At 46.6% G+C, this 20,401-nt stretch overlaps 1 protein-coding gene across 2 annotated transcripts in view; it reads left to right on the top strand.

Annotated features, from left to right (window-relative positions):
• Window positions 1–20,401, top strand: part of KIF5C (kinesin family member 5C) — a 148,485-nt gene that overhangs the window by 56,881 nt on the left and 71,203 nt on the right. For both annotated transcript variants that reach the window (XM_038565167.1, XM_038565165.1), the window contains exons 4-9: window positions 5,866–5,970; window positions 10,135–10,183; window positions 10,454–10,509; window positions 11,195–11,282; window positions 17,411–17,535; window positions 20,119–20,223. In XM_038565167.1, coding sequence (XP_038421095.1) covers window positions 5,866–5,970; window positions 10,135–10,183; window positions 10,454–10,509; window positions 11,195–11,282; window positions 17,411–17,535; window positions 20,119–20,223 — 528 coding nt within the window. The remainder of the gene's footprint in view (window positions 1–5,865; window positions 5,971–10,134; window positions 10,184–10,453; window positions 10,510–11,194; window positions 11,283–17,410; window positions 17,536–20,118; window positions 20,224–20,401) is intronic.

The raw sequence follows: 20,401 nt of genomic DNA on the forward strand, positions 1-20,401 counted from the left end.
CTTATTAAAATTGCAGGCAGTGCTTACAATGGGACGATTTCCCATAATTTTAGGTCTGTAAATTTGGTTGAAAATTCTGAAGACCTTACAACTGGGTGCAATCTCACCGTACCATAGAGTGTAAGCTTCACGAGAGCAGAGATCTTCATTGTCTTGTTCGCCTACCTGTTCACTCACATTTCTAGTGTGTGGAACAGCGGGTGTCACCTGGGCGGGGATCGATGAGGTATCCGTTGAGTTGATCCCTTCGTGGTGGCCGTGCGGTCCGCCCGGCCTCCTGCGTGCACACCTGTGAAGCTGTGACCCCAGCTCAGGCTGTGGGCCCAGGCTGTCCCCCAGACGAGGCACATCTGCGGGCCTAATTAGCCCCCTCTACCTCCTCTTCTGCTTTCTGCCACGAACTCCCCTTTAGAGCTGGATAATTCTTCTAAAGGCTGAGCCCCCGACGGGTGAGGAGAGGTAGGAGAGTGGTTATTACAAGAAACTGCACAGAGGAAGTTTGGGGAATTCAGCTTACAAGCAGCAGGGTAAGATGGATCCTTGATCCTTCAAGCTTAGGATTTTCATTGACGGTGCCCTCCTGGGAATGTCACAGAGACACGTGGGCTGCAGAATCGGTTTAGCTTATGAATCATTCCTATTGAAGAGGAGATTTCAAAGGCACGAGGCTAAAACCCTCGGGGCTCTGATGTTCTGCTCACACCGATTTCAAGTGTGCGTGGGACTCTGGGGGATCTCATTTCTGTTGTGTTGACTCACTTTCACCCATTTTTGGGGGCAGAGTGGCTCAGAGATCACATAGATTAAAGGAAGCACGAGGCTTATTTGCCACTGTTCTGGACAGAGCAGGACTGTTCCCCGACACCCGAGCCTTGGCCGCCCTCTTCTCTGCATCTTGTACTCTCCTACTGTATACCCTGGAGACGCAGGCACGGCCATCCCTGTGCTGCCGCTCTGGCCCCGTGCCGGCCTCTCTTACCGGGCCCCAGGCCCCTAACCTTCCAGGCACAGTTCTTTATTTCCTAAATACCAGCCACTCCAGTAGCGGTGCCAAAGCTCCTTCATAGGCATGAGAGGGAGAGGGTCCATCTCTGATGGACCATATACCATCTTTGAGTCCATCAGTCTCTTGGTTTCTGGAAAATTATCAAATACACAAAACGACAAAAAATTGCAATGTTTAGATTCCCCCCACATCATAGGGACTGTTCACAAGCGTAACCTTTTTAGCTTTGGGATTAATGCATCTTTGGGAGATAGAAGGTATTTGCTAAACGTCAGAAATTTCCATTGTAAACCGTCAAAGGAGAGACCTGTCTCCAGAGTAAAATCTTAGTTTGTGTTGTGCGTGTGGGGGTGAGAATCCGTGGGTGTGAGGAGATGGCAAAGACGTCTGTTAGCTCTTTAAAACTCAACTCGCAGACGTTTTGTTAAACGAGAGCATCCAGGGCTCCGGGTGTCTCACAGCATGAACCCTACAAGGCCCGCAGCGCTTCTCGGCCCCGAGGGACTGGACTCCCGGGGACCTAAGGGAACTGGCTTTTGTGCAGGTGACTCTCACCTGTAGCCCTTTCCTGCTCATCAGTTTCAAAAGGTTGACTGTAAGGGGTTTGCTTTTCTTCATTGTGTGACTTCTGAAGATCAGGAGCTCCTGCCCAGGGAGGATGGGGCTGGGCAGCGGGGAGCCCTTCCTAGTGCCCCCGGGCACACTCGCGCTTAGGTGGGTTCTTTCTGTCGGGTGGTTGTAGGTTGGAGAGAAGGTGGGGGATGTTTTAGAGGAAAACAGAGGAAAGGAGGAGCCCCGAGCTGAAGTGGTAGAGACTGTGGGAGACCAAGAAATCCAGGACGTTGGAATGCAATTAAATTAAAAACAAAACAAAAAAAAAAACCCCAACCAAACCCTGTAGGCTTGCAACATCTGAAAGGATTTTTTTATGTATTTAGAATTACACATCGCGATCTCTCAAAGGCTTTTGGAAAGGGGATGCTAACTCCCTGAATGGACAGAGCTGTCACATTTTAAAGCTGTTTTTTCATTTTAATCCCCTCATTTTGGTTCCGACATCTAGTGGTGATTCCATTACCTTCTATTGAGGAGAACAAACAGATAAGCCTACATAAAATTGGAAAGATTAGCTTCTGAAGATGGAGCATTTAAAGCGGATTTTCAGTAAAAAGTATGAAACACTCGGCGGTGTTGCTGGCACACTCGGTAGGACCTGGTCGTGCCCCCGACCCTGACCCCGGGCGTGTGCGGCCCGCGTTCCCAGGGCTGGCTGGCTCCATGGGAAGACGGGGCTGGGCCTTGGCTCCACCTGTGGGCCCCGTGCCTTGCTTGTGGCCCTCTCTGGCACCGAGTTGGATGGACGGAGACGCGCTGCTTCTCCTTCTGCCCAGAGGGACACCTGGAGCCCGTGGAGGGGCACAGGCCACCGCGCTGCTGGGCTGCGCCTGCCAAGCGATTCTTAATGAGCCTGTCCGAGCACCAGTGCGCTCGTGTGAGCCGCCGGGCTCCTGCTTCCCCATCTCAAGTGCTTCAGGAAACCGTCCTGCTCGGAGGTTGAGGAGGCGCCTGGCGCTGGAACAAAGGGACTCTTGTTCTGGGGCCGGTGGCCTGGGTCTGGTTTCTTCTTTCATACATGCCCCGCGAAGGCCACAACCACAAGTGGGAGACGTTTTTGAAGAGGATTATGTAGGATCCAAGTATTTTTTTTTTAATTTTTATTTATTTATGATAGTCACACAGCGAGAGAGAGAGAGAGAGAGAGAGAGGCAGAGACACAGGCAGAGGGAGAAGCAGGCTCCATGTACCAGGAGCCCGACGTGGGATTCGATCCCAGGTATCCAGGATCACGCCCTTGGCCAAAGGCAGGCGCCAAACCGCTGCGCCACCCAGGGATCCCGGATCCAAGTATTAAAATGTTCTTTTTGTTTTCGGGGAGGAAAAAAGGTGATGAAGTGGACATTGCTTTGCTGGCCAAACCCGACCATCTCTCTAGGAGGGCGTTAGTCTTCTCAGTTCCTGTACCTTTGCTACGTCACTCTCCTCGCAGCTTCCCTGCTGCATCCCCCTCGCCCGTCCTCGTCTTCCTCATCTTCCTCATCTCTCAAGATTTGGTGTCCCTCCAGGGAGCCCTCCCATGTCACCCTGGCTGGAAGGGACGCCTCTGTTCTCTGAATTTCTGCAGCTCTCCGCTTTTTTGCCACCTTTTATTGCCTGAGGTGTGACTATCGTGTGTGTGTGTATTTTATTTGCAAGAGTGAAGACCTTCATGGAACACCTCTCTGTCTCATACACACACATCAACACTCCCCCAACACCACTCATACCCCTGTACTACATACATCACACCCACACCCACACCATATACCATGTATACCCCCCACGCACACACACAGGTTGTCTTGTCAGCCTCAGTTTACTAACATAAACATTCAGTTCTCATCACTCTTGGGCTGATGAGCTGGATCAAGCATCCCAGCCCCTAAACCTGTGGTAGATTTGAGTATTACTTCCGTGATCATGGGATTGGGAGGTATTGTTATGCCTCCTTCCAGATAAACATGTGTTTCCCTCTCGTGTAACTTTTGGGTGTGGGCTTCAGGGAAACAAAACAGGGAGTATCCCAGACTCATCCCTCGTTCTGCCTTGGTTCTTACCCTAACAAAGGCAAACAAAGGGATGTCAATATTTGTATGAGCTAGGAATCGATTGGAAGGGGAGGTGTCTAGGGAAATGGCTTTGAGTCCTTTGTAAATGATTTTTGGATTATCTCTCATTCTTCTTTGTCTGTGGGCCACTGAGGAGAAGCTAAAGGATTATGATGGATTATTGAAGGGTCCTGGGGGGCACTCCTCAGACCCTCTGAGGTGGATTGGCCCAAGGGCATCACAACATTTGACAGGACAGAGATCTGTTTTCACCGTCCTTGTCATTTCTGCCAGCAGTTTGCACAGTCCTGAGCCTGTGGGGCCTGATATTTGATGTTTACGAAGGCCTCTGAGTAGAAAGGTTACCAACATTGGAGAGATTCTGATTCTCAGAACATTTGGGGCTGTTTTCCTAGGATTCATGGTCTGGGATAGAAATGTATTTTCAGACTCTTCCGGTTAAACAACTAACAACTAACATCTGCTTAATGAGAACCTGATATGAGCTGAATAATACAATGCCAACATTTATTGTTTCTAAGTACTTTATGTATGCTGCTTAATTTAACTTCTGTAATAATTCTGTGCAGGAGACACTGCATATACTAAGAATCATAAGCAGTGGGAAGAAATACGTGTGCACTGGCCATCTTGCTTTCAGGGACTGTAGAGTCCAACAATAAGCCATATAAACACATCACATGATGTAGGGCTCTTAGCACACGAGTGCCTCCCAGGGGAATCCCCATTTTCCCAGGTAAGAGAGCTTTGCCGGAGGCCAGATGTTTCCAAATTCAACTTTTCACTTGCTTTCAATAGAATGGAAGGTCAGGGATCAGGTGCGCAAAGGAGGAATTCATAATGTAAAGTGCTTTGTGGCCTGGGGTTAGTGCCAGAGTTCACATGGCTTCTTCCTTTTGGTGACTCAAATGGTGGCTTGAAAGGCAACCTGTCAGAGAGGCACTAACGGTGAACCCCCCGAAGGATAAAGAAGATCTCATTGAGGAAAACACAGCAGATCTTCCAGGTGTCAGGCGGGTTTAGAACCAGGATGTGAGTCATAGTGTTGGTAAAGGTTGTTGACTGAAGAGTAAATGGGTTTTATACTTTTCTTCCAGTTCCACTTTTTCCTAGAGTTTTATAACTTTCTGAAGGTCTCAGAGACTCTGGGAATACTCTTGCCCGTGATTACTTTAGACCTATAGACTGTGTGCCCTCATGGGTAGTTGAACATGGAACAGAGAAGAGCTTGGAAGTCCTTGCTAAGACTGCTACTCTAAATACCTCTAGAACTCTGATTTAGGAACTGCTTTCAGATACTATGGCATATCTTTTTGAAAGTCTTCAGAAACGGCAAATCTGGTTCTTTAAAAATGGATTTAGTAAAATAGTTCAAATCACAGAAGAATTCATCTGTTCCTTCACCCCTTAGATGAACTATCCCTCAAGCCCCCTTAGGATTGGAGGAGGATTGCTGGTTGCATGGGGAAGGGAGGGCTGGACCTCTCTGGTAGGAAAAAGGGGGATAAAAGAACAAGACACTATCTTACAAGTGGATTTAAATATTAGAAATAGCAAAAAATTTAAAACAAAAGAAACAGCTAAAAATTTATTTGTAACGTTACAGGCTGGGAAGTAGAAATTTTTAAGAAATTGGTAAAATGGCTTTTCTTGATTGGTTTGTCAAGTGATACTGAGGTGTTTGTGGAATAAGATTGTTAAAAATTTTGAGCAATGATGACATTAATGAAACTGTCTATCAGCTCTCAAGGTGGTTTTATTACAGCAGATTAATTTGGATTTATATATTCTGATCAGTTTGTAAATTCAAAACAGAGACCACATTTAGTATGTGACAGTCATCATATAATTCCAGTCCTCCTCCTGCCTTCCTTCCCTCCTGCTTTCTACCCACATCCTTACCCCCGTATACCGATTTGCTGACCTGAGTGGCAGCAGGAGCAAATATTTCAGAGCTCCAGAACCTCACAGAATAAGCTCTCTCCTGCTCGGTAAAAAACAACACATTGAGTTATTTCCATGAACTTTTGATCTGTTGGCATATCAGGTGGACCTTCAAGGATCAGGCAGTGTGTGTGGAAAAGGCGCTCCCTTTCCATGGAATTCTGTTAGGAAATCCAGTGTGGTCCCTCCTCTCTGTCCATGTCTCTTGGCACTCTTTAGCTGCCTATACTTGTGTTTTTCACTCACTAGGGGAAGCTACATGACCCTCAACTCATGGGGATCATTCCGAGGATTGCACATGACATCTTTGACCACATCTATTCCATGGATGAAAACCTAGAGTTTCACATCAAGGTAAGTGCTATTGATTTAAGTCTAAAGAGAAGAAACTGGGTCCCAAATCATGTTTCTTAGCTTTCTTCTTTTTATGTGTATGTAAATGATTATTTGTATCTATTTTAAATTAAATGACGTGGTAAGCAAAGCCAGTTATTCAATTCCTTAGGTGAATACTGAGGAAATAATTTATAAAGTTATATATAAAGTATAAGCCTTCTAGGATAGAATCATTTTGATAGTTATCTGAATTCCACCTTTTACCCAGGGGATTTCTATAGATGCAGCTGGAATGTGTCCATGATTGGGTTAGGATAGCGCTTCCCAAAGTGTGTTCCATGGAACCCCGTACCTCTTTTATTAATAAGTGAGCTATCAGGGAAAAGGTTTGTGTGGCCAAATAAGCTGGGAAAATGTTTTGTTGAACAATGTTAAATTCATCACAAGTTAAATATGCTATCATATAATCCCGTTTGACGAAGGGCACATATAGTAGGTTACATTTTCCAGCTTATTTGACTGTGTACACATTTTCCCCCTTTTGAGGTATGATAGACTTGTGTTTTGAGGAGTACACTCTGGCAAATGTTGGGGAAGGTGTTATCCTTCCTTGTTTTTGTTTCTTTTTCTGTTTTTTTAAGCCATAACCTCTGTTACAGCTTAAAATTTGAATTGAAAGAGAGATTTTTACTCTCTGAACTTTCTTAGCTGTTTATTTATAACATTGGGTATTAGGGTTACATTCACTGGAACTCCTTTGCTTGCAAGTGACTGAAAACCACCTGTTTAAGCAAATAGAGAACGTTGTTACACAACATAAAATTTGATAGTAGGCATGGGGCTTGGGGGTTGTGGTAAAGCAAGAAATCCAGACCCTGCTTTTCCTTTAAATTTTAAGCTAAAAAAAAAATTGAGATACAACTCATGTACCATAAGATTCATTTTTTTTAAGTGTACAACTTGATGGTTTTTAGTATATTTCCAATATTGTACAACCATGATCTATTCTAGAACATTTTCATCACCTCCAAAGGAAACCCCATCCCTGTTATTGCAGTCCCTGCCTTTCTGTCTGCTTGCTTCAATCTTTTGTCCGGGAGGCGGATGAGGGGGGGCGGGGAAGGAACCATGACAGCTCCTGTTCCGTATCCCTTATTCCCAATTCCTAATTCCAGGGGAAAGGGGCTCATTGGCCTAGCCTACGGCAGGGGTTGCCTGCCCTCAGCTCTGACTAGTGGTGTCCAGGATGCACACGGCTGGCTGGGTCCCCACCATGGCGACTGGGGACAGTGTAGACAGGGGGTGGGGAAGAGACCGGGGCAGTTCTGAGAAGACTCAGAGTGGAGCAGAGGAGCCAAGAAGCTGACCATCCTTTGAGGCTGGGACCTTAGTGCCCTAAGGCTCATCATTTGAGAGATGGAAGAACGGAAGTTTCAAGATGTAGCGTTGGATGGCCAGAGTCACACATCAGGTTATAGGCATCTGAGATTAATTAGACTCTTGAACTGACCAACCCTCCATGCACCATCTTTCCCATCATCTTAAACTTTCCGCCCTTGCATTCTTCTGCTATGTGCCTTTCCTAGATTATATAAAAACAAGGCAGCAACTGTTTGCCCCATTATAAATTAGATCCAGCAAGTCTTTTTACTTTACAAATCTTTTTTCCTCCCTCTGTGGGCTAACACAGGTTTCTCCTTGCCAGGGTTCTTTAATATCTAAGGATACAGAAGCCTGTTGCTTTGATGGGATCAAGATTGAGGAGCTTAGGACATCTTTAAGGCTGTTTGCATTTAAATAACTTAAACTACTGTAGGGTTCTTATGGGGATAATCCTGGAGTAAGATGTTAAACCAATTACTGCCCTCAAAGTAGGGTCTTGTATTGGAATCTTATTAAGATAAAAACAGCCCCAGCATGGGGTGAGGAAGGGGAGGTGGAGAGAAGGAACAGCACCCACGTCTCCAGGGCTGAATTTTACAGTCTGGCTTCCCGTCCTGCATGTGTAGTTTATGCTCCCTTATTTCGTATATCATAATTGTAAGTGGGCAGGCTAGCTATTGACTGCTCTGTATTTTGAACTGAGTAGTGACAGGCTTAGTCAAGAAAAAGAGGCTTGATTAAAGCAGTATTTATTGAAAAGCAGTTCCTTAAAGTGAGCCCCAAAGAGCTTTTAAATGTTATTTCTGAACATGCTGTTTCTTAATGCAAAGCAACACATATTTATTTTTCTTCCAGTTGGTCTCACAAAGTGTTTGAAATGACAAAAATGACAAAATCGCCCCCCTCCCCACCCCCTAAAAGCAGCCAGTATTTTCTGTGGTAATTAATTAATAAATAAATAAATCAGAGGGTTTTTTCCTTCTTATTTTAAATGTGAACAGGATTTTAATTGCCATATTTGCTAAATATGTAACTTATGACTGTTTTTAGTATAATTAATTTCCCTGTAATCTATGGAAATAAGGACACGTGTACATCTCAAAGATAACAGAAGTCTTTTTTTTTTTTTTTGAGATTTTATTTATTTATTCATGAGAGACACACAGAGAGAGAGAGAGAGAGAGGCAGAGACACAGGCAGAAGCCAGGTAGCCTGCTGTGGGACTCGATCCCAGGACCCCAGGATCACTACCTGAGCCAAAGGCAGACGCTCAACCCCTGAGCCTCCCAGGTGCTCCAAAGATAACAGAAGTCTTCATGAAAACCAGATAGTTTTGAAGTGTGTTGAATGTGTTGGAACTAGGGTTGAGTTGGCTGCAAGGAGGCTGAGTTAGAGACATTTAGGATTAGAGGCCAAACAGACCCTAGGATTCCAGCCACAGGGAGAAGTTTCAGGAGCAGGGAGTCTTTCCAAGGTCAGCTAGGTGTGTCTATGACGCACAGGGCTTGGTGACTGGGGAGTTTGACAGATGATCAGGCAAGCTCAAGCTGTTAGGCAGGCAGGCAACTTGGAGAGGATGCCCAGCTACACATTCCAGAGTTCAAAGCCAAGACCCCAGATCTCAGGGAAGCTGGGAAATCAGGAGGCTCCAGGATTCAGACAAGGTAATGAACCCGAGGGGTGAGGCCTGGTGCTGCTGGGTTTGGGAGGCTTCACTGCCCCTAACCAGAGGCAGGACTAGTCCAGAGCGGGGATGCCAGGGAGAGGTTTCACCCTATAGACTTACACCTCAGCTTTACAACTTTTTTCCTTCCTTAACAACTTGTTTATCCATTCCTTTGTGTGGGTTTCAAAAACCCATGAACACGAGAGAAAGAAAAGTTGAAGTGGGAGGTAGAAGGCAGGTGTAGACAAAGAGTGCAGGATCCTAGAGAGAATTTTTGACCTCATCAAGTCCAGTGGCATCATTCGGCAGATGGGAAAGCCAAGGCCTGTAGTCCTGGTTACATGTGAATTAAACCCCCACGATCACATGTGCAGTTAAAGTTTTTTTTTTTTTTTTTGGATGTCAGCTGCCCTAAGAACGACCAGGGAATTTAGAAGCAGATTCCTTGGTTCTTGGAGGTTCTGATTCGGGAGGCCTGCAGTAGGGTTCACGACTCTGCAGTTTCAGCAGAGGCTGTGGGTGATGCTGATGCCTGCGAGGCTGGGCCTGGGCTCGGAGGGTCACTGGAAGGCTTCCTTCCCCTCTCACAGTCTGGCCTGTCTCTCACTAAATCTCATTTTGTTCAAACCCTTCCTGGACTCCCCAAAGCTGGGCACCGTCAGTAGCTCTCCCCCAGTTGCCCTTGAGCTCTTGCAGCTCCAAGCCGACTGTCCTTGTCCCAGTCCCCACTTCCTTCATGTGACTGTTTGGACCTGGTCTGGTCTGCTGACCCGTGTCAACGTCACGCACGAGGAGAGGCATCCCGACTGGGACAGCCACTCGCCAAGAACGTTTTCTGTCCCGGCCTTTGTCCTGCCTGGAAGTGTGCTTGGTGCTCAGCGAGGGCGAGAGGGAGAGTCCTCCCGTGAGTGGCTGAGGAGCGCCGAGTCTGCCGATGGGCTGTGACGGCGGCTGTAGTGCGGCCGGAGAGTGGGGAGCGGCCGGGCTCTGCCGCGGGCCTCGGGACGCCCGATTCGCGCCCCCTCGCTCGCTCGTCCTCGCTGCGGCGCCGCCGGCTGTCAGGAGCCCCGATAAGGCTGTTTTTCAGACACAGCGCGGCATTTCTGCTTCAGACTCCGTTTGTTTTTATCTAGGTTTCCTATTTTGAGATCTACTTGGACAAAATCAGGGACTTACTTGATGGTGAGTAACCTGAGTGCTTGTCCTCTGGTCGTTCCTTAACTAGGGCCCGGGGAGGTTGAAGTGATCCACGGCACTTCTGCGTAAGGGGCCCATGAAAATCTGTGGAGCCGCTTTACTGCGTTCACGCCCCCGCTTACTCTCCGCCAGGGCTTAACCCTCCGTATGGCAAAGACATTAGAGTTGCCTGTGTCCGGTAACAATTTCTCTTTTTCCTTCAATACAGAATCTTTAACTTCTCTTTTCTCCTCCGCATGCCGTCATCGTTCTCAGTATCCAAGACGAACCTGGCTGTTCACGAAGATAAGAACAGAGTCCCGTACGTGAAGGTATGAGGAAGACTTGATGGTGCGGTTGACTTCTCTCCCGTCTCTGTCGTCACAATAGTTACAGAATATGCCCAGAATATTACCTGTACGGTGTATGTAGGTGTTTCGTCGTGTTCCTTACATTTACTATTTATCTGGTTAAAAAATAGACGTTTAGTTTCTTCAGTTGTATCTCTATGTGAATCTAACACAGACGTCTAATGGCATGAGGTAAGAAGTGGAGAAGTGAACAGATATTGGTCATTCACACGCACAGAGGCTTTGATAGTGGAAGTGATTGTTGGTGCTTTGCAGTTAGGGGAAGCCCACCATGGCATTATGTCTAGAACTTCAAAGAGTCTAAGTTGGTGGCCAGAATGAAAGGCAAACACAATCTCATCCATTTCCTTTTCTGTCCCTGGTTTTCTTTATTTTCTATTTCTATTGCTGTTGAGTACACACAGGTATTTAAGAATCTAGGAAAAGTCGGCATTTCTTTTATGGCTTACTTCTGGGTTTCCGAGGGTGGGCTCAGACTGCTCTGTGAGGTGGAGCACGTGCCGTCGGCGGGGAGGACGAGCCGTCGGACCAGCACGGCAGCCTTTCTCTTCATCTGCGCCTCTAGAGAAGAGGGAAAATGTTTAGCTCCTTCAAAGGGAGTCGCTTTCTAGTTTCTGATGGTGAAGCTGAACTGCTTCTTTTCCAGGGGTGTACCGAGCGGTTTGTGTCCAGCCCCGAGGAAGTCATGGATGTGATAGATGAAGGCAAAGCAAACCGACACGTGGCTGTAACAAGTAAGCCTGGTGTGGCGTTTCCTCCCCTGTGACTTGGGATACCAACGTCTGCCCGCCCCCCGGGAGGGGGGGGAGTGGGTCCAAATGAGATGATGTCGGGGAAGGCGATTGTAAAGCAGCAGTTCAGAAGCAGATGCGCGGGTGTGTGCGGGGCGGGTGTCTAAGCAGGTCATGGGAAGTGGCACCTGTTATGCAGAGGACTCTCGGGAATCCTGAGTGAGGCCCGTGGGGCGCCGGTAGCACCGGGGAACTGGACACGGGGGAAAGACCAATCAGTCACGTAAAGGGGATAAAAAGCTTCTAAATGCATTTCAGCCACATTATTGCTCAGGTTTAAAAAAAATGCAAGCCAACAAATTTTGTATGTCGGTCATCGGTGTGGAAAGAAACCACGTTAGATTCCTGCCCTCTGTGAAAAAGGGAAGGAAAAGCAAGGAGGAGCTCAGAAAGCACACTGGGGGCTTTATTAGAAGCCTTTCGAGGCTGTGTTAGTACCAAACACATTCAGGTCAGCTTGCTCACCCTGCTCCTCCTTCCTCGGCGTGCGCACACATCTCTGGGAAGTGGGTCCTATGTTGTTAGAGCAGCAGAGGTCCCTGGAAAAGATGGGGGCTGTTTGTCTCATCCAGAGGGATGTGGACAAATCAGAGTGAGTTTGTATGGAGAGGAGCTGAAAAGTAAAAGGGGTTTGTAGGTTGAAAGAAAGAAAAACTCGGAGGCGAACCTATGGACAGTGTAGTATTTCTTCACCTGTTCAAGCTTTGTAGGAACCAGTGGGGAAGCCACCCAGGACTATTGAAACCATGAGTGGCTGGTTTTAACCAACTGCAAGAACCCTCTGCCCCCGATACTGCCCCCAAGTAAAGCCCCCCACCTGGATGGGCAGGGAGCTCCCTGTGTGGTGTACAAGAGGTGGAAGCACCAGTTGCTTGGCTGGTCTAGCCTCCCTAGCTCTCCCACCCAAGGCTCTGGGATTCTGTGATCCAGAACTGTAATTCTCTACCTTTTCTCTACCCTGGCATCCTGACAGCTGACATTAGCACCGGCGGCCGATTTCGTAGGTGAGCCGGGACAGGTACATGGCGTAGGTTAAATTCCACCTCTTTCTCTTCTGCTTCCACATACACTTGAAAGAATGCAAGACTGACAATCTTCTAGTCATAGCATCTCTCATTTATAGAGAAGGTATTTACTTGATTTCTTAAGCTGTTACTAGTCGTGAATTATTCATAGCATACTTGACAATCCATCTTGGCCCCTCAGTTCAGAACTGTAGGTGCGGAACATTAACTATTTTTCTTGTCATTCTGGTAAGGTGGTTTTTAAAATCATTGTGGGAAAATACCCGTAATACAAAACTTCAGCAGAGTTTTAACCATTTTTAAAGGGTACAATTCAGTAGCGTTAAGTCGCCCATTCACGATGTTTTGCAGTCATCACCACTGTAAATGAAAGGCAAGAATGGCAGAAAGGCATATTTCCAGAATTTAAGCATCCCAAGGTTAAACCTCATGTCCATTGAGCAATACGCCCCACACTTCCTCCTCCCAACCTCTGGTAACCACTATACTATGTTGTGTCTCCATGAATTTGACAACTCCAGGTACCTCCTGTAAGTGGAGTGATACAAATCCTCTTGTGACGTGCTTGCTTCACATGGCATAACGTCTTTAAGGCTCATCCATGTTGTAGCATACGTCAATGTCCTTTCTTTTTAAAATGCTGAATAATATTCTCTTGTATGTATATACTACATTTTGTCCATTCATTCATCCACAGATAGACACGTAGACACTTGTGTTGCTTCCACCTTCTGGCTGTTGTGGATAATGCTGCTATGAACATGGATGTGTAAATATCTTCTGTTGAGGTTTCTGCTTTCTTTTGGGTATACACACAGAAGTGGAGGTGCTAGATCTATGTTCGCTCTACTTTTACATTTTTTAAGGAACTGCCACACTGTTTTCCATTGTAGCTGCGCACCATTTTATGTTCCCACCAAGAGTGCATGAGAGTTTCAATTTCTCCACCTCCTTGCCAACGCTTCTTAGTTTCTTTTCAAAGATTCTATTTATTTATTCATTCATGAGAAACACAGAGAGAGAGAAAGAGGCAGAGACACAGGCAGAGGGAGAAGCAGGCTCCATGCAGGGAGCCCGACGTGGGACTTGATCCCGGGTCTCCAGGATCACACCCTGGGCTGAAGTCGGCGCTAATCTGCTGAGCCTCCCAGGCTGCCCCACTTCTTAGTTTCTATTTTTGTTTTTAGTAGCCATACTAATGGGTGTAAAGTGTTATGTTGTTGTGGTTTTGATTCGCATTTCACTAATGATTAGTGATGTTTGGCGTTTTTTCATGTGCATATTGGCCATTTGTACATTGTCTTTGGAAAACTGTTCAGGTCCTTTGCTCAGTTTATAATTGGATTTCTTTTCTTGTTGATCTATAGGAGTTCTTTGTACATTCTGGATCTCAATTCCTTATGAGACATATGATTTGCAAATATTTTCTCTCATTCTATGGGTTGCCTTTTTGTTCTGTTGATGCTGTCCTTTCATGCATAAAAGTTTTTAATTTTGATAAAGTCCAATATAAAGTCCTTGTTTTTTATTATTGCTGCTTGTGGTTTTGGTATTATTTCCAAGAAATCATTGCCAAATCCAGTGTTATGAACTATGCTTTCTTCGAGATTTTATAGTTTTAGCTTTTTCATTTGGTTTTTGATTAGTTTTGAGTTAGTACATGGCCTGGGTAAGAGTCTAACTTCACTTTTTTGCATGTGGATGTCCAGTATCCGGTTTGGTAAAGAGACTGTTGTTTCCCCACCAAATGGTCTTGACACTCTTGTTGAAGATTATTTTACCATTTTATGTGAGAGTTTATTTCTGGGCTCTCACTGGTCTGTCTATGTGCTTGCCTTTATGCCAGTATCACACTGTTTGATTCCTGTAGCTTAGTAGTAAGTTTTGAAATGAGTAAGTGTGTTCTTTTTGTTCTTTTTCAAGATTGTTTTGGGTATTCAGGGTTCCTGGGGATTCCATATAAATTTTGGGATGAACTTTTCTATTTCTGCAAAAAACACGACTAGGTTCCTGCTATAGATTGCATCAAATCTCTAGATTGCTTTTGGTAGTATTGACCATTTTCACAATGTAAAGTCTTCTGATCCAGGAATGTCTTTCCTTTTAAGTGTGTCTTCTTACATTTTGTAGTTTTTATTCTTTTTAAAGTTTTAAAAAGATTTTACTTTTTTAAAAGTGATCTCTATAACCAATGTGGGACTGGAACTTTCAACCTTGAGATCCAGAGTCGCAAATTCCCAGCCAGGTGCCCCTCATTTTGTAGTTATTAGAATACATGTCTTTCATTTCTTTTGTTAGATTTACCCCTAAGCATTGTATTCTTTTTGTTGAAATTTTATTTATTTTATTTATTTACTTGAGAGAGAGAGAGAGAAAGAAAGAATGCACCTGTGCCCGTGCACGTGAATTGGGGGTCAGGGGTAGCAGGGTGAGAATCCCAAGTCGGCTCCATGCCCAGCACGGAGCTGGACACTGGACTTGATCTCACGGCTCTGAGATCATGACATGAGCCAAAATCAAGAGTCAGACACTTAACAGACTGAGCCACCCAAGCATCCCTCTTTTTGTTGATATTTTAAATTGAATTATTTTCTTATCAGATTGTTTATTTTTAGTGTATAGAAATGAAACTGATTTTTACATATACTGCTTTTGTATCTTGCAACTTAATTCATTTATTAATTCCAACATATTTTTTGTGGAATCTTACCCCCGTGACCCCACCCCCCATATTCTGGAAAGATTTTTTTGCCACCAAAAGAAGCAGCTTTTATTCATGAACTATCTCCAGAAACCAAAAGGACTATGTACCCACTTTCAGCACCTCCTATCCTCTCTGGATCTCACATTGCTCCACCTGGGGAAGGGAAGAGATATAAATTGCCTTTGGTTTCCCAAAGCCTCAGTCTTTCCCTTCCCTCTGTAGTCTTAGAAATTCAGTAGCAATACTGTTGTTTATTTTTTCAGCACTGGCTGATGCAGCTACTTAGGAAAAATTATGGGTGAAGGAGTCTGAGGGGAAGCAGTTGGAGGAGTAAGGGTGATGCGTAGAGAATAGGAACAAAGCCTATCAAAGGTCCTTCTGTCCTGCCTCAGTGGCTTGCTCCTTCATTGGTTGCATTTCTCTTTATGCCAAATCACACCTTTTTTTGAACCATATTGGGGATTTCCACTGCCAGCCCCAGAGTCATGAGATGATGTAGTGCAAACACATTCCTGGCCCACAAAGGCTGAAAATGATTGGTCAGGCATATTTTGCCACCCTGTACACCTTCCATCAAGTTCAGAGGCTGTAATTTCTGGAGCAGTAGTGGGATATGTGATAGGAATGTCACACTCGATGTCCAAGACTCATAGTTGAGGAGGTAGGTCATGGATATACCATCATTTTCCAAACTACTGAGTCCCTTCCTAGTTAGATTCCAGTTGGAGCCAATCATTGTCTGCATTCTTACTGTTTTCCACATGCTGGATAAGAAACTGGTAATCCTCTTTGAGTCTCTGCACCCACAACTCAAGATCTTGAGGTTATTAGTCTTTAGATCTTTGACGAGGGTGCCTGGAAAGGCACCTTTTTTTTTTTTTTTTTAAGATTTTATTTATTTGAGAGTGAGAGAGCGAGTGCATAAGTAGGCGGAGCAGCAGGCAGAAGGAGAGGGAGAAACAGACGCCCTGCGGAGCAGGGAGCCCGACGTGGGGCTCGATCCCAGAACCCTGGGATCATGACCCGAACCGAAGGCAGATGCTTAACTGACTGAGCCACATAGGCGCCCCTGGAAAGTTGGTTTTAATAAATGATTGCTAGTGGGAATTGAATAAGACCATCCCTGGGATCTCTGCCTGCCACGGTTAACAGAGACCAGGGTCCAGAAGGATTTCTGTTTCTAGTACTTGATACTAATGAAGCATGTTTATTTTTTAATTTTAATTTTTTTTTATAATGTCAGAAGATCATGTAATATCTTGGAAATATAACTTCCTTTTTTTTAAAAAAAGACTTTTATTTATTTATTCATGAGTGACAGAGAGAGAGGGAGGGGCAGAGACACAGGTAGAGGGAGAAGCAGGCTCCATGCAGGAAGCCCGACGTGGGACTCGATCCCGGGTCTCCAGGATCACACCCCGGGCTGCAGGCAGCGCTAAACTGCTGCGCCACCGGGGCTGCCCTGAAGCATGTTTAATACTTGAGACCTTCTGTGTGCCTATATGGGTCATCGAACTGTATTCAAGAAAGAAAAATAACCTTTAATCTTAAGGTCATAATCCTTCCTTAAGAAAGCTTGTGACACTACTGAGAAGGCAAAGCTTGCTGAAGGTGGAATACGCTGGGTCGTAACCAGAGTGATGAAGGCTGATGAAGGAACACAGGGGAGGGGGGCAGAAGCTGCGAGCTCTTTGATCTCTTTTTTTTTTTTTTTAAGATTTTATTTATTTGAATGAGAGTGAGCTCGAGTAGTGGTGGTGGGGGTGTGGCAGAGGGAGAAGGAGAAGCAGGCTGCCCATGGGCAGGGAGCTCAGTGCAGGCCTGATCCCAGGACCCCGAGATCACGACCTGAGCTGAAGGCAGACACGTAACCACTGAGCCACCAGGTGCCCCAGCCGTGAGCTCTTGGAGGCCGACGGCCTGCCTGGAGCGGGACGCTACAACACGGGGGCTTCTGGCACGGTTAGAGGATCATCCACCTAGATTCCTTTTTTTTTTTAAATTTATTTTTTATTAGTGTTCAATTTGCCATCATATAGAATAACACCCAGTGCTCATCCCGTCAAGTGCCCATCCACCTAGATTCTTAAGTTTTTTGCCATGTGAAGATATTTTAAATCTTTTGTTGTTGTTGTTGTTGTTTTTAAAGAAACAGAGGTCTCAGATACTATTTATTTATTTATTTATTTTTATTTTATTTTTTTTTCAGAGACTTTTTAAAATTGGACTTAACTTGAAAAACTGGAGCGATTACGCATGATTCGTTGTGCTTTTTTAGATGAGAGGCCTGCTACCTAAACTTCCTATCCTTTGCAGAGCAGTAAACTATTTTTCCTTTTCAGACATGAATGAACACAGCTCTAGAAGTCACAGTATCTTCCTGATTAATATTAAACAAGAGAATGTAGAGACCGAAAAAAAGCTCAGTGGGAAGCTTTATCTAGTTGACTTGGCTGGGAGCGAAAAGGTAATTGGTTCCTTATTTGTATTATCTGTAATTTTCCCTGTTATTTGCTTCAGTGTGCAGTGGTATAATTTTTATGCCCTTTCCATTCCCTGGTTTTAAAGCGCTGTTAAAGTCTCTGGTGTGGTGCCAGCCAGCACGCTATTAAATTTCACCTTCGTTTCCCGGCTCTCCTTTCTGGTCCTGAAGTCCCCTCTTCTCATCAAAGGAGGTACTTTGATTGCCAGCTTGGATTTATGCTGACCTGGCCCCAGTGATGACGTTAGGTCCGCGCTGGTGTGAATTCAGCCCGGGCAGAGGCCGTCGTGCGAATGCGGAGGGACGTGACCTGTGGAAAGGGAGGATCCTGTCTTGTGCCAGATTCACGTGGGCCAGAAACGGACCCTGCCGAGGACTGAGGCAGTCCTGCCCCTGCAGGATTGCTTGCCCGGAGGAGACCTGGAACCTGGGGCTCTCTCTGCAATAGGGCCTCACGTGGGCAGCTGTGCTTCCTTTAGGCCGTGAGGCTTGACGCCCTGCCCCTTCTCTGGTTTTTGTCCGGGCTCTCCTTTGGGGTCTGTCCCATGGTCTCCTAGGAGCTGGCCACAGCCGTCCTTTAGACCAAACAGGCTCCCCAGAACCTCCCACCTGCCCCCTCCCGGCCCCACTGCCACAGCACTAGCAGAGGTCCCTGCTGCCACACCCAGTTTCGGGGCACTGCTTGCCTTGGGTGACCTCACAGAGCAAGTCCCTGCGCCCAATCCCAGGTGGCCTCCATCATCGCTGACATCGTGCTGACCGTCCCCAGCAGGGCTGGCCCTGAAGCTCGGCCAGTCTCCTGAACTGCGTCATTGACCTCCGCTTACTGTGCCCCACCACTGAGTTGCTCTCCGCCAGGTTATGGCCACTAATGCCCACGTAAGTAACGGCCACTTGAAGTGTCCTCCTGTACACATCTGCCATGAGCGGAAAGTCCTCTGGATATTGCTGGAAAGTCCTCTGATTGGGAATCCCGACTTACGCTGGTACAAGCTCGTAACTTTCATTAAACAGACGTGCACCAGAATGGGAATACGGAGCAGCGCGGTTTAGTCCTGGACTCACTGTTGGCAACCGGGCCGCACTTCGCTGCCGCACCAGCAACACGGGTCTGGAGAAAGAGCTCAGTGGCCCCTCTGTCCTTCCCGGGTTTGCCCTCTTTCCCTTTCGAGCACAGAGATGAATATTTCGGGCCTAAAAGCAGCTGAGAACGCGTCATGCTGGCAGTGTCGCCTGCACAGTGTCGGGGGCTCTTGCTTTCGGTACTTGTGGGGCAGTTTACAGTTGTGGTCCCGCGCATGGTTTCTTTTGCTCTCATCTGTTTTCCTTTGCCCTAAATGTGTCCACGTGAATGTGTCCGTGTGATGTGCTGGGACAAACGACCTTAATCCCCAGGTGCCCTAAATGGTGTCGTCCCTCGGGCTGGCAGTGTGGCAGCCCTGGGCTCAGTTCCCTTGTCTGTGTCGCCTACTTCGGGGGGTCAGGATGCTCAGCTATGAAAGCGCGTTCATCAGCACTGGGTGAGGAGGCTGGGCTTCTTGGTGACCCATCAGCAGCATTGCTTCTCTGGCTGCGGTGGTGTCTACACACACACGCACAAAGTTCTCGGAGAGATGAGTCTCTATCATATTTGAACATATCACCCTCTGGACGTGCATTCGTTTCTACCACTTGGAGTCTGTCCTTTGTCCGCATCGCCAGTAGTCTTTGCACAGTTTGTGATCCTGTCCCTGCTTTCCTGTCTTCAGAGAACAGCTGCTCCTCCTGCATCGTTTGTCCAGCCCGCAGAGCCAGGAAGCACGCTGGCTCCCCTTTGCCCCTCGCATCTGTAAACTACTTTCTACCTAAAGCAGATGCTGTCGCTAGGACATCGCCGGGAGTCACACAGCAGAGGAGGACCGTGTGTGATCCCTCTGGCTGCAGAGGAGAAGAGACAAATCCACAGTGTGATACACGCTTTCTTGACTTTGATGCCCTCGAGTATCTTTCAGACGATCGTTCCCTTTTTCCTCACTGTGGGAGTGGATAAGGGGGAGAGCAGAGTCTGGACAGCCGCCCACTACCTCTTGTCCTTTGCCTGAAGCTGGAGCTCATAATTTACATTTCCCCAAAATGTCCATTCATCGTGGCCAGGACAGTGTTCTCACTTCAAGCTCCCCTTGGGCTCCCTCCAGCGTGGAGGCTGTAGCTCAGGCGCGCGGGGCCCCGGCCTTTCTGTAGAGACGGCGCTCTTCCTCTCGCTCTCGCTCTCGCTCTCGGAGCCTGCTTTCCCGGATGCATGTCCCCCAGGGAAGCATCTGCAGCTCCACCACTGGAGGCATTTCAGCCGTTCCCCTAAAACCTAATTGAGAGGAAAATGACAATAAGACAGAACAAGTCCCCAGCCTCAGGCACAAGGGAAGGTTTGATCAACGTGATTCTTACTTACTTTTACTTCTTCTCGCGTTCCGGGAGGATTCCCGTCCGCCTCCCGAGGTCCCCAGCCCCGGGCCCTCCTGTGAATCGGACTTTTCATCTGGGTGCTTTTGCTGTCCCACGCAGCTCACTGCTTTCTCTTCCTCCTCATAGGTCAGCAAGACCGGTGCCGAGGGAGCTGTGCTCGATGAAGCTAAAAATATCAATAAATCTTTGTCTGCTCTTGGAAACGTGATCTCTGCCTTGGCAGAAGGGACAGTAAGTGATGCTGTCCCCGTCTTATTAAGTGATATTATGAGAAGTTGCTTTTTGGGTCTGTGTCCCCTCTTTGCCACATACCCCAGAGATTAGTTTGTTTTTCTTTAGAAAGGGACAGAGGGAATCTGGCTGTAGACACCCTGCTTGCTGGGAGATCCAGTCCATTTAAAATATATGA

The sequence above is a fragment of the Canis lupus genome, chromosome 19 (assembly GCF_011100685.1).
Source record: "Canis lupus familiaris isolate Mischka breed German Shepherd chromosome 19, alternate assembly UU_Cfam_GSD_1.0, whole genome shotgun sequence".
Classification (NCBI taxonomy): Eukaryota; Metazoa; Chordata; class Mammalia; order Carnivora; family Canidae; genus Canis; species Canis lupus.